The 18544-nt window shown below is 39.0% G+C and overlaps 1 protein-coding gene across 4 annotated transcripts in view; it reads left to right on the top strand.

Annotated features, from left to right (window-relative positions):
- LPGAT1 (lysophosphatidylglycerol acyltransferase 1) overlaps positions 1-18206 on the top strand; it is a 60373-nt gene extending 42167 nt beyond the window's left edge. For 2 of the 4 annotated variants that reach the window (XM_049868086.1, XM_049868084.1), the window contains exons 7-8: positions 13953-14062; positions 17609-18206. In XM_049868086.1, the coding sequence (XP_049724043.1) occupies positions 13953-14062; positions 17609-17760 (262 nt within the window). In that variant the 3' untranslated portion in view covers positions 17761-18206. Of the gene's footprint in view, positions 1-13952; positions 14063-16271; positions 16435-17608 lie in introns of those variants that run through there. The other 2 variants (XR_007515243.1, XM_049868085.1) reach the window with 2 other exon arrangements.
- The last annotated feature ends 338 nt before the right edge of the window (positions 18207-18544 follow it).

Here is an 18544-nt window from a genome sequence, read left to right as displayed (position 1 = left end):
CCCATTCTCTAGTTAGAAAATATGCCTAATTTATTTTCAAATATTTGTGAGAAATTATGCATGATGGAAATTTTTTTAGTGTTACTGCAGTAAAGAACCAAGATCATAACATATAAATCTAATTATTAAGGTAGTTTCAATACAAGAATCTGAATGTAATATGATTTGGAGAACTTTATAATCCGGTGAGTCACTGAAATTGTTGAATTCTGAGGTTTTTTTTTTTAAACCTTTCTAATGGTTCAAGGGGGAAGCTGTAGGTAGATACTGTATTTTAATATGCCAAGGATTAGTTAGCAGCAGCTTACCTCAGGGCAATGGCTCCAAGCAAAACTTCTGGAAATTGAATGCTGGGAGATACTCTGATATGTTAAATTTGACAGCATCTTTTTTTGCCCATAAATCAATTTCTTATAACAAATACTTTGTAGTTCTGAGTGAGTCTTATCACACTAACCCTGGTGGTGCTGATGGCTGTCTACCAGCTGTCCCCTCATCTGGCAGGTTTCTTCCAGTGTAAGTCAGTTCAGCAAACTTTGCTTCCACGAAGGACCAGGCAGTGATTTACACACTGGATGTTCAGAGATGAGGCTGACACCGTCAGACAGGAGAAATAGACATGTAAGAAAATAAATAGAATACAAGTATGTTACTTTGTTTAAAAAATATGTAAAAATTTTTTAATCATACTTACCCTTTTAGGCCAAACTCAAGTGATGCTTTTTCCGTGTGTCCTGTGCCACCAGTAGGCAGGCCCAGTCCTTCGTTTAAACTCACAGTGGTCCTTTAATTCCTCGTGTGACATTTAACATATTCTGGTTTAGATTATTTGTTAACTTTTCTTATCCCTCTGCTAGATTATTAGTTTTCTGAAAGCAGGAATTGTTTAATTATCTCAGAATCTCTTTCAGGGCTTAGTTGGCATAATTGAATTGAGGGTTTAGCCATGTCATTTGTTAGCTCACATTTTGGAGTCTGTGGCAGAAAAATTCAAATGTTCGAATTCTAACGTATGAGTGTGCCAGCTGCTAAACATTATTTTACATTCTTTTGTGAAAGTGATCCCTGGTGGCGCAGTGGTTAAGAGCTTGGCTGCTAACCAAAAGGTGAGCAGTTAGAATATACCAGGCACTCCTTGGAAACCCTAAGGGGCAGTTCTGTTCTGTCTTATACGTTCGCTATGAGTCGGAATTAACTCAATGGCAATGGGTTTTTTTAATGGGGTTTTGTGAAAGTGCAATTTCATATAGTGCTTTTAAGTCTGATTCTGTAGATTTTGGTAAAATACTCTGTATTTAAGAACACATTCTGGATTACTGATAATAAGAATTTTGTGTTTCTCGAAAATTAGGAACTGGTTTCTCATTTGGATAGCTGTTGTTATTTTAAAGGTTTATTTCTGATATTTATTTATTTCAATCTGGTAAGAACTTTTACTTGATTCTAAGGGGACTGGTTTCAGTGCATTTGACAGTTTACCGTATTAGGGGATTAGTTGTTTTAATATTTTAATTCCATAGCGACTGAACAATCAGAGTGATAGAAGTGATTGCTCCTGGGGAGCACCTGGTCTACCCTCCTGGCTATCTCTCAAGGCAGGAGGGTGTCTGAGCTATTCTGGGCAGATAGTAACACAGTCCCACTCCCACTTAGAGAGACAGACACTTCACAGCCTCATCATGGTCATTCAAGAGTTCACTTAGTAAATCCATACTGCCTCTGTTTTTAATTCAGCCTAATTTTTAAATGTCAATTTTCTCCTTATCAACATGTTTTAAATACTACTACAAGATCTCCTTTAGCTCTATGGCTCTTGCTAAGTTATCCTTAGGCTGATTAGGTCTGATTTTATATTTATATAGCCAAATTAATCTTATACAGTAAAATACAAACTGCAAGTATCATCCAATCTGATTAAACACATTTTTATCTCTCTTACAAAGAGTACCTGTTCTGTGCTAGCCACCAAACTTATGGCCTTATTAGACCAGAGAAGGCTTTATGGAGCCTTTGTTTGTATTCGACCGTAAAGGATGATGGATAGAATTTAGATATTTCGAGACGGGAAGGGTAGATGGGTTTTGTGCAGTCATAACTGCATGAATTCCCAGAACTATGGGAACATGTATGTAGGAACACCGAGTAGCCTGTAACATGGTATGCATACAGGGAAGTTGTGGGAAATAAGTTGGAAAGTTGGGGTTAGATTTTGGTGCACCTTAAAAGTCAAGCCAAATATTTACATCTCTAATTTTGTTTTTTTTTAAGTGACTGAAAGCTCAGTTTAACAGGGTTAGACTTTAATAAGAAGCAAATTTATTGGCTCATGGAACTGGACATCTGAAACAGTAGATTCTATGGTGGGCTTAATCTAGGAACAGGCTCTGCTTCTTTCAGTTCTACTGAGAGAAAGATGTTGACCTCATCCTCGGCCACAGCAGGGTGGCCCAGCGATCCAAGATCTCACAGTTCCGTTGAAGACAAAGACGAGAGGAAAAATAGATCATTTTTGTTTGTTTGTTTGTTTTCTTTTGGTGATTTCTCTTAAAACTTTTCTCTAAAATCCCTATAAAACTTTCACAAGGATCTCCTTGGACCTAATGAGATTGTGGGCCCCTTCCTAAAACCCAGTACCCATGTCTAGGAGAATGGTATGTGGTGACAGTCTCTCACGTGGATTCTTAATGGGGAGGGTACCAAGATTACCTCAGCTGGCTTAATGATAACAGATTTGCAGATATTTGTTTTGGGTGAGCTTGTTTTATTTTTTAAAGAAAAGCTAGAGAGAGAGAGCTCTTCCTTGATGGGATGATTCCCAAGAGTGGGTGCATACGTAAGCCTTTTATGCTAAGTATTGAATGTCAACAATGCAAAAGCAGTATATTTTTAGAGATCAAAAAGGAATGCAAATATTTTTCCAAACCACTTAGCTGCTCCACAGTATGGTATGGGGGGATAGTTTAAAAAGCAGCACTTAGATTGCAAAACTATATTAAAAGATCACTATGAGTCAGAATCAACTCAACAGCACCTGACAACAGGAACGTTATCTAAAAACTCAGTAATTAATGTTGCTATTAACTTAAAAAATAAAATCTGATTTTTAAATTTAAATACATCTCTCTAGTATCAGGATGAAGTTAATTGGCCTTCCTAAAATCCAAATATTTAAGGACATTTAATTTGGGAGGAAAGAGAAGAAACAAATGATTAAATTTCCTGAATAGCTAAGCTTTCTGCATCTCTGGGCACCTCCATGGTACCTGAAACTGCCCTGGCTAAGAATTGTGTGGTTTTATTCTGCTTGGAGCCTGCTGTGCATGTACATAGTTGAGGGGCCATCCAGAGATTTAGGTATGGTTTATACACAGAATTTGTGACTCACAGTCTTTGGCTTAATCCTTTCAGGGATTCCTCACCTTCCAGCAGCTATGGTTACCCAAATCATCTGTCCTCTGATTCCTCAACCAGTAAGACCACACTTGTGCAGTTGCTTTTGCCTCCTTACATGGCACTAACTGGAAAATATTCTCAGATGAAAAGCTGTCAAAATAGGCCATTCACCCAGTGCCATTCCCCTTTTCTGAGCTTTGACTCTCCCCCATCATCTCTGCCTATTTTAGTCGCTCTCCAGGGCCTTCCACTAATTACTTTTTATGTTTTGTTCAGAATTTATAATTGTTCCCTGTGAACTACTCTGCCATTACGAGAACTCCTGTCTTGTTTTATTTTAATGGATATTGGAAACCACAGGGAGAGTTACAGAGGTGAGAGAATAGGTTTTGCTCCTAAGTGTACCTCTGTTCACTTCTCTTGCTTTTTACTTTTAAAGTAGTAGTGCATTGTACCAAAGTGATTATAAACATAGGCCACAAAGTCACATGGCAGTACTTAGTGATAAGGCGCTTATTTATATGTATGACTCAGAATGTTTTCATTAATTAAAATTAATATTGAAATGAAAATACAAGATAACTATTTTCTTAAAGAGGACTCATAAGTGGATTAGTCTTTCCAAAAGCCAGTGTATCCAAATTGAGAAACACTGCTAGCCATCCTCTGTGCCTAAATCCCGTACACTCTAAACCTAAAGTGTTTTGATTCTGTTATTCTCCAATTTCAAAGTCTTTCTGTGGGAGGCATTCTCATAAGTTGCTTGTGGGAATATAAATTGGTACAATCTTTATGAAGATAATTCACAGTATCTTTCCGAATTGCTAATACATTGAACCTTTGACCTTAGTAATTTCACTTCTGGGAATTTATCCTACAGATATACTTGTACATATAAGGATCGGCATCCATACAGTGTTATTCATTGTCACATTGTAATAACAAAAGTTGAGAAACAACATCCATCAATGGAAAATAAGAGGAATTTAATGTTAACCAAGGGAGCCCTGGTAGTGCAACAGTTAAGTGCTTGGTTGCCAGCTGAAAGGTTGGCAGTTCAAACCCACCTAGTGGCTTCACAGGAGAAAGACCTGGTAATTTGCTCCCATAAAAAATACAACCCAGAAACTGTGCCCTATAGGGCAGTTCTGCTCTGTCTCATGGGATCGCTCTGAGTCAAATCCACTCAACAGTACCTAACAACAACAACGTTAACCATGTATTAAGACATTATAATGAAAATTAGAAAATATTTTTAACAGAATGATAATGAAAATACCAACTATCAAACCTTATGAAATGCAGCTTAACCTGTGCTTAGAGGAAAATTTATAGCCTTGGAATGCTTATATTAGAATGGAAGAAAACTGAAAATCAGTGCTCTAAATATATATCTCAGCCAACAACAACAACAAAAAAACCTGTTACTGTTGAGTCAATTCCAACCCATAGTGACCCTCTAGGACAGAGCAGAACTGCCCCATAGCGTTCCCAAGGAGTGGCTGGTGGATTCAAACTGCCAGCCTTTTGGTTAGCAGCTGAGCTTTTAACCACTGCACCACCAGGCTCCATATACCTCAAAAGTTAGAAAAAGAAAAACAAGTTAAATCCAAAGAGAGCAGAAGAAAGGAAATAATAAAGGAAAAAAATGGAACTTACAGGAATAGAAAAAGTATCATAGGAAGAAAAACTAAGAAATTGGTTTTTTGAAAACACTACAACATTGATTGATTCCTGGCAAGACTGATCAAAAAAAAAAAAAAAGAAGGCCTTTGTTACCAACAGAGCAGCCCTGGTGGTGTAGAAGTTAAGGGTTTGGTTGCTAACTGAAAGGTTGGCAGTTCGAACCCACCAGCCACTCTATGGAAGAAGGATATAGCAGGCTGCTTCTTTAATGATTACAGTCTTAGAAACCCTATAAGGCAGTTCTGCCCTGTCCTATAGCGTCACTATGAGTCAGAATCAACTCAGTGGCAACAGGTTTGGTTTTTGGCTTTACATTAACGGTATCAGGAATGAAAAAGGACACATCACTACAGATCCTATAGCCATTTAAAAGGCGGTAAAAGGACATTAAGTACGACTCTTCCAGGGAATAGAAAAAGAGGGGACACTTCCCAGCTTGTTTTATCAAGGCAGCATAACTTTGATGCCAAAAGCTGAGCAAGAACATTGTAAGAAAGGAAAAATTACAGATGAACCTCTTACGTGACTGTAGATGTCAGATGAAACCCAGCTGTATATAAAAAAATTTAACACATCACACTATCTACCAAGAACCTACGTTCTGGGAATGCAAGTGTGGTTTAACTTTCCAAATCAACCTGTATAATTAATGACATTAACAGAAAAAGGGAAAAATTATATAAGCATTTCAATAGATTAAAAAAAAAAAGCATTGGATAAAATGCAACTCTCATTCATAATTAAAAAAAAAACACTCTTAGCAGACTGAGATTAGAAGGGTATTTTCTTAATGTGATTAATGGTCTCTACAAAAAAATTCTATAGTAAAAGTCATACTTAATGGTGAACTATTGAATGGTCCCTCCCTGAAAGAACAGGAATGAAAGAGAAGAACGCCTGTTCGTACCACTTCTATTCAGTACTGTACTAGCAGTCATAATGAGGTCAATATGGTAAGAAAAGAAACAAAAAGTGTAAACATAGGAAAGGAAGAAATAAAGCACATTTGCTTTATTAATTTGTCTTCCCACCTGCAAATTAAGATTACAGGGGTTGCAGTACTACCCAAACTATTCCAGAGCATAGAAAAGGAAGCGATACTTCTGAATCCATTCTGTGAAGCCAGCAGAACCCTGATACTAAAACCAGGCAGAGACACCACAAAAAAAGAAAATTACAGGCAAATATCTCTCATGAATGTAGATGCAAAAATTCTCAACAAAATTCTAGCCAATAGAATTCAGCATCATATCAAAAAAATAACCGCAATCAAGTAGGATTTATACCAGCTATGCAAGGACAGTTCAACATTAGAAAATCAATCAACATAATCCACCACATAAATAAAAGAATCACATGATCATCTCAATTGATGCAGAAAAGGCATTCAACAAAATCCAGCACCCATTCCTGATAAAAACTCAATAAAATAGGTATAGACTAGAAATTTCTTAACATAACAAAGGGCATCTATGCAAAACCAATAGCCAGCATCATTCTTAATGGAGAGAAGCTGAAAACATTCCCCTTGAGAACAGGACCAAGACAAGGATGCCCTTTATCACCACTCCTATTTAACATTGTGCTGGAAGTTCTAGCTAGAGCAGTAAGGCAAGAAAAAGAAATAAAGGGCATCCAAATTGGTAATGAAGAAGTTAAACTGTTCCTGTTTGCAGATGATATGATACTATACATAGAAAACCCAAAAGACTCCACAAGAAAACTACTGAAACTACCAGAAAGATTCAGTAGAGTAACAGGATATAAGATAAACATACAAAAATCGGTTGGATTCCTATACGCCAATAAAGAGAACAATGAAAGGGAAATCAGGAAAACAATACCATTTATAATAACCCCTAAAAAATAAAATACTTAGGAATAAATCTAACCAGGGATGTAAAAGGCCCTTACAAAGAAAACTGCAAAACACCAAAAGAGGTCTGCATAAATGGAAAAACATACCATGCTCATGGATAGGTAGAATCAACTTGTGAAAATAACAGTTCTACCCAAAGCAATTTACAAATACAATGCAATCCTGATCTGAGCACCAACAACATTTTTTAAAGAGATGGAAAAACTAATCATTAACTTTATATGGAAAGGGAAGAGGCCCCGGATAAGTAAAGCAGTATGGAAGAAGAAGACAAAGTAGGAGGACTCACACTACCTGACCTCAGAACCTGCCATACAGCTACGGTAGTCGAAACAGCCTGGTACTGGTACATCGACAGATACATTGACCAATGGAACAGAATTGAGAACCCAGATGTAAATCCATCTACTTACAGTCACTTGATCTTTGACGGGACCAAAGTCCATCAAATGGGGAAAAGACAGTCTTTTTAACAAATGGAGCTGGCAGAACTGGATGTCCATCTGCAAAAAAATGAAACAGGACCCATACCTCACACCTAGTTCAAAATGGATCAAAGACCTAAATATAAAGCCAAAAACTATAAAGTTCATAAAAGAAAAAAATAGGATCAACACTAGAGGCCCTAATACACGGCATTAACAGGATACATACCATAACCAACAACACACAAACTCCAGAAGCTATGCTAGATAACTGGGATCTTCTAAAAATTAAACTCTTAGGCTCATCAAAAGACTTCACCAAAAGAGTAAAAAGAGAACCTACAGACTAGGGAAAATTTTTTGGTTGTTACAAATCAGACAAAAGTCTAATCTGTAAAATCTACAGGAATGTCCAACACCTCCATGACAAAAAGACAAATAATTCAATTAAAAAATGGGCAAAGGAAATGAACAGACACTTCAGCAAAGAAGACATTCAGGCGGCAAACAGACACATGAGGAAATGCTTGCAATCACTAACCATCAGAGAAATGCAAATGAAAACCACAGTAAGATATCGTCTCACCCTGGCATTACTGGCACGAATCAAAAAACAGGAAATGACGAATGTTGAAGAGGCTGTGGGGAGATTGGAACTCTTATGCATTGCTGGTGGGAATGCAAAATGATATAACAATTTTTGAAAAATGATATGGTGCTTCCTCAGAAAGCTAGAAATGGAAATATATGATCCAGTGATCCCACTTCTAGGAAATATATCCTAGAGAAATAAGAGTCATCACACGAATAGACATGTACACCCGTGTTCACTGCAGCATTGTTCACAATAGCAAAAGGACGGAAACAACAGATGAATGTTTAAACAAACTGTGGTGCATATACAGAATGGAGTGTTACGAAATGATAAAAAACAATGATTAATCTGCAAAGCATCTCCTAACATAGGTGAACCTGGAGGTCACTGTGCTGAGTGAAATAAGTCAGTCACAAAAGGACAAATATTGTATGAGACTACTACTGTAAAAACTCATGAAAAGGTTTACACATAAAAAGAAACAATCTTTGATGGTTGCAAGGGAGGGGAGGGTTGGGGATGGAAAAACACTAAACAGACAATAGATAAGTGGTAACTTTGATGAAGGGTAAGACAGTACACAGTACTGGGGAAGCCAGCACGACTTGTACAAGGCAAGGTCATGGAAGCTCCATAGACACATCCAAACTCCCTGAGGGACCAAATTGCTGGGCTGAGGGCTGTGGGGACCATAGTCTCAGGGAACATCTAGCTCAATTGGCATACAAAAAAAAAAAAAAACCAAACCCACTGCCATCGAGTCGATTCCGACTCATAGCGAGCCTATAGGACAGAGTAGAACTGCCCCATAGAAATTCCAAGGAGCGCCTGGCGGATTCCAACTTCCGACCTCTTGGTTAGCAGCCATAGCACTTAACCACTATGCCACCAGGGTTTCCCAATTGGCATAACATAGTTTATAAAGAAAATGTTCTACCTTCTACTTTGGTGAGTAGCAACTGGGGTCTTAAAAGCCTGTGAGTAGCCTTAGAGCACAAGGAGGAATGAAAAAAACTAAAGATACAAGGGAGAAATTAGCCCAAAGGCCTAATGGACCACATCTACGATGGCCTCCACCAGACTGAGTCCACTACAGCTAGATTGTGCCTGGCTAGCACCACTGACTGCTCTGACAGGGATCATAATAGAGGGCCCCGGACAGAGCTGGAGAAAAACGTAGAACGAAATTGTAACTCACACACAAAAAAAGACGAGACTTACTGGCTTGACAGAGACTAGAGAAACCCCGAGAGTATACCCCTGGACACTCTTTTAGCTCAGTAATGAAGTCACTCCCAAGGTTCACCATTCAGCCAAAGATTGGACAGCCCCATAAAACAAAACGAGACTAAAGGGACACACCAGCCCAGGGGCAAGGACTAGAAGGCAGGAGGGAACAGGAAAGCTGGTAATAGGGAAACTAAGGTTGAGAAGGGAGAGTGTTGACATGTCGTGGGGTTGTTAACCGGTGTCATAAAACAATATGTATACTAACTGTTTAATGAGAAAATAGTTCTGTAAACCTTCATCTGAAGTACAATAAAAATAAATATGATTACAGGTTTGCTTGGTAGATACAGACCCTCAATGACTTAAACATACCCTAACCCTAATACAGGAGAAAGGTGTGACAGTCTGTTTCTGTAAAGATTTACAGCCTTGAAAACCCTATGGGGCAGTTCTACTCTGTCCTGTAGGATTGCTAAGAGGCAGAATAGACTCGATGGCAGTGAGTTTTTTTTTTTTTTTTTAAACTCTTATATATAAATGGCTGTTTCATATGGCCAAGTGTTTACAGAGACTTCTTAGAGAAAGAAGGAGGTTAGGGAAAGCCCCTTCACAAAACTGACCTTTTTTTTTTTTTTTCTCCTAATCACCATGCCATAGCACCTTTTGAGATTATTTTATTTGTGCCTAAAAGCAAAGACTCTGGGTGCTGAAGCAAAGCTGTTTGTGAAAGGGAATCTCAACCAAGGAGGCCCACTCCCTTAAGAAGCACAGCAGACCTGGGGTGGAGAGTGCAGAGCGGAAGTATTTAGTTTGAAAAGAGAGCTTTCAATTACTTAGGAGTATAGATTTTAAAAGAGCTGAGGAATTCTACCTGTGGGATGATTTTATGTAGTATGAGCACTTCCATTTTTTTTCCCCCTAATTTATGATATTTTATGTCATCTTCATCATTAGCTCACAGAGAGTGAGGGCAATTCCAGTTAGTTCTGATAAGATGTTATAGTAGCAAGCTGAAACTTGAAGTTTTGGGACCTCAGGGTCTTCTATTTCGTTAAAATATTTGATAAACTAAAACATTTTTACATTACTGCTATAGAGCAATGTAGTATATTTTGGGGAGTAGAAAAATAAGAATGAGAAAATTATTTTCTGTATGAAATTGTATTTTGATGAGATTTTTTTTAATTTTTGAAAGCAAAAGTGTTAATCAAAACTTTGTGAGTTCTTAAAATTGTTAATTTTTTTTCATAGTACACGCCTTTCTTTTCTCTCTTCTCTTTCTTGCCCACTGATACTTTAATTTGGGTTTTCAGTTACCCCAATGTGATATTTAAATATTTAAAAAGACAAAAGAAAGGAACCTGATTCTCACGTGGTTAACTAACGACGTTCCTTCCGATTTGTATGCAGATGACCACGCTTTGGAACCAGATCGAGGTGGTAGCCACACAACTCTGCGATTGTAGTAAACTGAGCTGTTCACTTTAAATGGGCCATTTTATGTCATGTGACTTTCACCTCAGTGTTTTAAAAAAAGCTTCTGAGGGAGTCTTAAGTATAATCATTCCAGTCATTTCAGAATTCTTTATATTTATTTGGCTGGCCTGGACACTGTTCTCTGGGTAAAACTATAGAAGTTGGTTAGTGTTTATTATAATGGTATATAAGCATTATAATGATTTCCAAATACTTGCTAAATATAAGTAGTTGACTTGTGTCTTACCTAAACCTAAGATAGCAAAATAGGCCTCTTTGTAAGCATGGCAAGTGGTAAACCCTGGCCAAAGACAGAAAATCTACTCAGACCTTTCAAAAATAATAGGACAGCTTCTGCAGAGAGATGGAGGGGACTCATGTCTACTTTCATTCCCTCCCAGAATTCCAGGAAAATAATGCTTAAGGGGTTTGTTTTAAGGTGTAAATCCACAAGGGTAGAGAGAACAATACGAAAGACAATGGAAATAAAAAAAACTTGGGATGTTGGAAAACAGATGGAGTAGTAAATAGCATAACAGAACCTAAGCCAAGAGCCAACCTGATTTATACCCCAGAACCTCCATAAGTCTGGACAATGGCAGGATCAGTACTTGTGGGAGTGAGGGTGGAAGGAATGCTAACCTGGGAGGAGTGGTTGAAATCTGTTTACAAAGAAATGAGATACCCAGAATCCGTAACCTATATCCCATAGTGGGGTGATTGCTTTTTCCCTACCTTGGCAAATACTGGGGGTATATGCTGAAAGGATAGAATAGGGCTTTCTAGACTCAGGAACACCAGGAATAGTTGAGGGTGGAGATCCCAAGCGAAAACAGCATGATAACGTGAATGTAAGCATGTTGTATGCTGAGATTCCCAGCCTTCTTATCTCACTTGGCTACCAGAAAGCTATTCAGGCCTTTGCTCTCCAAGCAGGAAATTAGAGGACCTTTCTTTGGGGAAATGGGCCAGTTCAGGAGGGAAGATCATCCACATGGCCCAGCCAGATAATCCTCAGAGAGCTCACAGCCAGCAGACTTCATGCACAGGCTGAGAGCTGCTAATCAGCCATTTGGTCCCACCTCTGTAAATAAGCACAAAGAATTTCCAGGTTACTGGTAACCTAATGGCCTCTGTGTGAAAGATGGAGGAACAGAGACTGCAGGGAAAGGACAGCTTCCAGAAATCCTCGAAGTACATGGGAGTTCATTACAATCTTACGTCTACTTTTGTCAGTGTTTAAAATTTTCTGTCATAATTTTAAAAACTTCTCTTAGAGATAAGATATTGCAACAATAAAACGATAATAGCATACTGTAAAAAAATAATGTTCAGAGAACGATAGAAACCTTAGAAATTAGAAATATGGTAAAAGAAAAACTTAGTAAAAAGTTTACAAGTTAAATAATCTCCTAGAAAGGGGGACAAAAAAACAGATAAGAAAGAAAATTATTTCCAACCCTGAATTCTGTCCAAATTGTCAACCAAGTGCGAGGACATGCAAGATTTCCAGTGCCCTCTCTCAAGAAACTGCAGGAGAATATGCTGCATCAAAATGAGGAGTGGGTAGAGAAAGAGGAACCTCTCGTAGGAAACCTTATATTATTTTAGGAGAGAAGTACAGGGACTTACCAGGATGGTAGTGAAGAGACTTCCCACAGTGAAAACTAGGCAGTAAATCCAGATTGCTGTGAATCTTCTTCAGGCAGATGTAATTCAAAGTGTCTGATACATGTGAAGGTCTTAGGAGAAAATCTTGACTAGGGGCTAGCAAACTCAAGATGTGGGCCGAATTTGGCCTACTGCCTGTTTTTTGAAGGAGCCCTGGTGACGCAGTGGTTAAGTACTCAGCTGCTAACTGGAAGGTTGGTGGTTCAAACCCACCAGCCACTCTTTGGGAGAGAGATGTGGCAGTCTGCTTCTAAAGGTTTACACCCTTAGAAACCCTATAGAGCAGTTCTGTTCTGCCCTGTAGGGTAGCTATGAGTTGGAATTGTGTGATTGACTGGAGGGCAATGGGTGGGCCTGTTTTTGTGAATAAAGTTTTATTGGAACACAGCCATGCCCATGCATTTATGTGTACATTGTCAGTGCCTGCTTTCCCACTGCAAGGCAGCAGAGATCATGTAGCCTGTACAGCCTAAAATATTTACTGTCTGACCTTTTAAAAAAAATTTGCTGATGCCAATGATTATAGACAGTTGGCCGCTGGGAGCTCGAAGTTGACATAGAAAAAGCAATATAATCCCTCAGTCCAGGGAGAATAAAAATTGGGCTGGAAAGAAAAAGTAGTCATGGTTTACCACCCATTTTAGCTATGAACGTATTTACATGATTAAGATAATGTTCATGCTGAGTTTGAGCTAATTGGAATTGCAGCCTCTTTGGGAAGATGGGTGTGCACTTGTGGTGCCGTTAGGAAGAAGGAAGAGTTTACAGTTTTTTTGCAAATATCATGCCCACATACATAATGCTCAGAGTCCGGTTAGGAATAGGGGTTGCGAGGTCGGCAAAAAATGTACAACGTGCATATTATTTGCATAAAAATACAGTAATCCTCATCTTCCATAGTGGGACATCAGTAAATAAGGAACATGGTGATAAATACCAAGAGAGAAGAAAATTCCTCTGGAGACAGATAAATGGAGGCGAGGGGAACAGGGAACAGCTATTTTTCATACAGACAAACCTCTCAAAGCACCTTTATACCTTTGATAAAGAAAACTCCCCCACAAAATTGGAAAGCAAATAAGAAAAGAAACTCTCGTTCAAAGTCAGCAAATAGTTCCCACGTTGTCCATCTCTGATAACGTTAGCGAAAGACACCAATTTGAGCGGATTCTATCTGACTCACAGAGATGCCCACCAAAAAGATCATTGCTAAGATACATAACCTGTATTTGACCTAGTGTTTGACTACGCTGAATGTGTCCCTAAATACACAAACGAGGGAAGACATAGTTATTTCTCAGATACAGAATAATTTAACGTATTATCAGCATCTAGCACCGGACCTAACACTTAATAGGTTCTAGGTAAGTATTTGAATGAATGAATGAACTCTGTTGTATAATCAACAACAATGAAAAGAAAAAAAAAAAAAAAAGAAAAACATGACTTGAGAAAGGGAAGAAACCAACCATTGCACAAGCAAAAGTGACTCCATAGCTTCCTTCAGATTTTCAGTTATCAGAGCTAAATCGTGGTTCATGATGATTTCAACTTCTGAAGTAAAGTCATTTTGTTGTTTTCTCCTAACTCTTAATAGGATCTTTCCAATTAAAGATGTACCCCTGGAGACTGATGATGACCTTGCTGATTGGCTCTATCAACGGTTTATTGAAAAAGAGGACCTTTTATCACATTTTTATAAAACAGGTACACACTATCCTATTTTTATGTGTATATATATATATATATATTCCTGGAGCTACTAATAATAGTTCCCAAGATGTAACCTTAGGAGTGATTATCATTTTTTGATTCTTAGATACCCTAAAGTAATCAAAGTATTTCTGTATTTAAAAATTTCACCCTAGAATTTTTGTAAAGATGAATTTGTGTTAAAGCTCTTCATCAGCCAGCAAACAAGGATCAGATGATGGAACAATAGTTATACAGACAGATCTAATTCAAGAAATTGTAGTAGGCTCCAATTATACACAGTCTGTGGTAGGCTCCAATTATACACAGTCTGTGGTAGGCTCCAATTATACACAGCCTGTGGTAGGCTCCAGTTATACACAGTCTGTGGTAGGCTCCAGTTATACACAGCCTGTGGTAGGCTCCAGTTATACACAGCCTGTGGTAGGCTCCAGTTATACACAGCCTGTGGTAGGCTCCAGTTATACACAGCCTGTGGTAGGCTCCAGTTATACACAGCCTGTGGTAGGCTCCAGTTATACACAGCCTGTGGTAGGCTCCAGTTATACACAGCCTGTGGTAGGCTCCAGTTATACACAGCCTGTGGTAGGCTCCAGTTATACACAGCCTGTGGTAGGCTCCAGTTATACACAGCCTGTGGTAGGCTCCAGTTATACACAGCCTGTGGTAGGCTCCAGTTATACACAGTCTGTGGTAGGCTCCAGTTATACACAGTCTGTGGTAGGCTCCAGTTATACACAGTCTGTGGTAGGCTCCAGTTATACACAGTCTGTGGTAGGCCCCAGTTATACACAGTCTGTGGTAGGCTCCAGTTATACACAGTCTGTGGTAGGCTCCAGTTATACACAGTCTGTGGTAGGCCCCAGTTATACACAGTCTGTGGTAGGCCCCAGTTATACACAGTCTGTGGTAGGCCCCAGTTATACACAGTCTGTGGTAGGCTCCAGTTATACACAGTCTGTGGTAGGCCCCAGTTATACACAGTCTGTGGTAGGCCCCAGTTATACACAGTCTGTGGTAGGCCCCAGTTATACACAGTCTGTGGTAGGCCCCAGTTATACACAGTCTGTGGTAGGCTCCCGTTATACACAGTCTGTGGTAGGCTCCCGTTATACACAGTCTGTGGTAGGCTCCCGTTATACACATACAGTTAAATGTGGTGTTTTATGAAATACCAGGCAATCATGTTTTGGCATTGCACTTTAGTATTTAACATTATATTATAGTCATTTCAGAGAATTCTTAGCTCCATTTTTACGTGATTATTTTTTCTTTACACATGGGGTAAAGTTCACTTTTTAAGTATTAAGATGCAACTTTATACTTTCTTCTTGGGAGAAAAAAATCTATTTACCCTAAAAAAAAAAAAAAAAAAAAAACCCTGTTGCTGTGGAGACAATTCCAGCTTATAGCAACCCTGTAGGACAGAGTAGAACTGCCTCATAGGATTTCTAAGGAGCAGCTGGTGAATTTGAACTGTTGACATTTTGGTTAGCAGCCGAGCTCTTAACCAGTGCACCACCAAAACCAAAAACCAAACCTGTTGCCGACGCGCCGGTTCCAACTCACTGGGCCACCAGGGCTCCCTATTTACCCTAAGATTTTTTCTATTTTTAAAATTCTTTATGAAGTACAAATATTGTAATGCAGCGAAGAAGACATAACAAGGGAGGAAGAGAAAAGGAGGAAGAAAGGAAGTTAGGAAAGAAGAAAGTTAACATTAGCAGAATGCCAGGTGCTATAGTAGGAAATGCTTTCAGATTTGCTGTGTTGTAGGCCTACTTCCGAGAGCCTACAATAGGAAAAAAAGTTGAGTAGAAAGTTGTCCCAGGTCTAAGGGTGGCCATGGGGTTTTAGATGAACAGAAAGCCCTATTTTCTCCCCACCTAGACTTTTTTGGTACAGAGTTAAAGTTGATGTTAAATCAGACTGTCAAAGGCCTAATGTTGAGCAAAGGCTGATATGTTAATTACAGTTTTTATTTTATTTTATTTTATTTGTGAAAATACAGCATAACACACCAATTTAACAGTTTTTACACATACAACTCAGTGACATTACATTCTTCAAGACTTGCAACTGTTCTCACCATCTTTTCTGTATTGTTTCACCACCATTAGTGTTAATTATACTTACATTACATTAATTACATTTAATGGTTTTGTTTTTGCATTGGGGATTTGTTTCACTTTGCCCTCAACAGGATTCCTCCCTTCCTGACCTTAACCTTCTGACTCAGGTAGTGGACTAGTGTATATCACTCTGAGGAGTTGGACACTGTGTTATCATTAGGATCCGTAATAAGACTGATTGAATAAGATGGCCTCTGAGCATTTCCTGGTCCTGCTCTCCAGTCCTCTTCACAGGTAGGACAGGATGCTTGTGTAAACTAAGGAGGCAGGAGGCGGTAAGAGGTCAGCAGGATCTCTCCTCCTTTCTAGCCTCAATCTCTTGCCTGATGATACTTGGCTTTAATTGTAGCAGCAATGATGAAAGCCTCTTTTTAAGAACACTATTTGCATAATAAGGAGCCCTGGTGGTGCAGTGGCTAAGCACTCAGCTACTAACCAAAAGGTCAGTGGTTCAAACTCACTAGCTGCTCTGAGGGACTGTAAAGAATACAGCCTTGGAAACCCTATGGGGCAGTTGTACTCTGTCCTATAGGGTTGCTATGTGTTGGAGTCAACTCGAAGGCAACGGCTTTATTTGCGTAATAGATCCTGAAACTTGAAAGTGCTTTCTGTAAATTGTTCGTGAGAAGCAAATCCCCTCATGAATCAGCTTACGCTAGGGGATTATCAACAAGGACAAAGACTATTTGAAATGCCGAAGAGTGTTATCAAGATGACCTTCAGTAATATTGCTTTAAAATGGTCTAGCTTTCCAGAAAAAAATTTAAAGACATCTGTTTACTTTGTATGTCTCCTTTATATTATTATATTTCATAAAAATATTGCCCTTTGGAAATGTCAGTGATTTACAACCACTGTTTTTGTGGCAATAACATTTAATTTGTAAATAGAGGAGTTCATATAAATTAGACTCTTTTGGAAATTCTTTAAGTAATATCTGTTTAACTTACTCTGTGTTGGGCCACTGTGGAAGTCTCTAGGGATACAGCAGGAGACAAGACAGCCAGAGAGGGCTTGCTCCCCTGCAGCTTCTGTTGCAGGGGAAAGACAGTGAAGTCTGTAGAAGGAAAGAAATGAAGGATCATTGCACATCATGGAAATTGCCATGAAGGTGATGAACGTAGAGTGGACAGTGATGGGGCTTCTGATGCTGGAAGGAAGCAGATGGACCTGCCATTCACTGAGATGGTGGAGGAGGAATGTTCTGGGCAGAGATTGTTGAGGCAATGGTTCAGAGGCAGGGAAGGGCAGTTTGAACATTATATTTCAAATAAGACTCCTCTTCAAGGGCAATGGAAGTCATGGAAGATGCTTTTGTTTTAAACCCTAGTTAAACTAATACTCAACTTTATTCCAGGAGGCTGACCTCCACAGTACAATGGATTAATATTTCCATCTTGTCTTTTAGGAGCTTTTCCACCTCTCGAGGGCCATCGGGAAGCAGTTTCCAGGGAGATGACCCTCAGCAATGTGACGCTGTTTTTCTTACACTCTTTTACATTTTTGTCAGGCTATATGTGGTACAACATCATGCAGTATTTTTACCGTTGCCTGTTTTAGGAATTGACTCATCACGGTCACCACAGAAGTTCAGACTTTCATAAGTGTACGTTATTTTTCATGTGCAAATCAGATTATTAAAAAAAAGCAAAGGAAATTCAATGGATGGATTAATGCTTATCCCCCTTTGGGATATTTTAAAACTCTCCTAAAATGAGGATCAGTAATACAGTGAGCTGCTGATACACTTTAAGAACTTTTCACGTTTTAAAAAGATGCATTCTACCACATGTATAAGCAAACATCATATTTGGAGAAAAGAAGATCAAAAAATCATCCTGGAAGACCGAGAGAAATTCTGTTGCCACCAGATATACTTTATAATTTAGTTCAAGCTCAGAAAGTTGTAGTCGTTGCTCTTAGCTGGTAGTGTGTACATCACCAGTGCTCTAGAGAACCCTCGTTTCCACCAACTCTTGCTATGGGGGGACCTTGAGGGGAGCCCCATGGCACTTCCTGGAGGATGGTGTCCCTGTCATTTGCGGTAACAAACTCTAATCCTCAACAGCTAAGTGGAGTACAGTTTCAGGCATTTTCTGTTGGGGTTGGGGGAGTAGTGTTCATTGGACATGTTCCAGTACTGAAATGTGCTCTTTGAAAATCCTGCCCAGGCTAGCTCATTCCAGCACCACGTTTACACGTGCTAGTGCATCCCTGTAAGAGGGGGTCAGGGGATTTACCCTTTTGTATAAGTCACATCATAGACTGATGATTGTCTTTTACAAAATACACTTTTATAAGATGCAAGTGTAGTGAAGGATTAGTAATGTAGTCTGAAAATAAA

Source organism: Elephas maximus, chromosome 24, assembly GCF_024166365.1.
Source record: "Elephas maximus indicus isolate mEleMax1 chromosome 24, mEleMax1 primary haplotype, whole genome shotgun sequence".
NCBI lineage: Eukaryota > Metazoa > Chordata > Mammalia > Proboscidea > Elephantidae > Elephas > Elephas maximus.
Note: the sequence above shows the minus strand (reverse complement) of the source record. Positions and strands in the feature narration are given on the sequence as shown.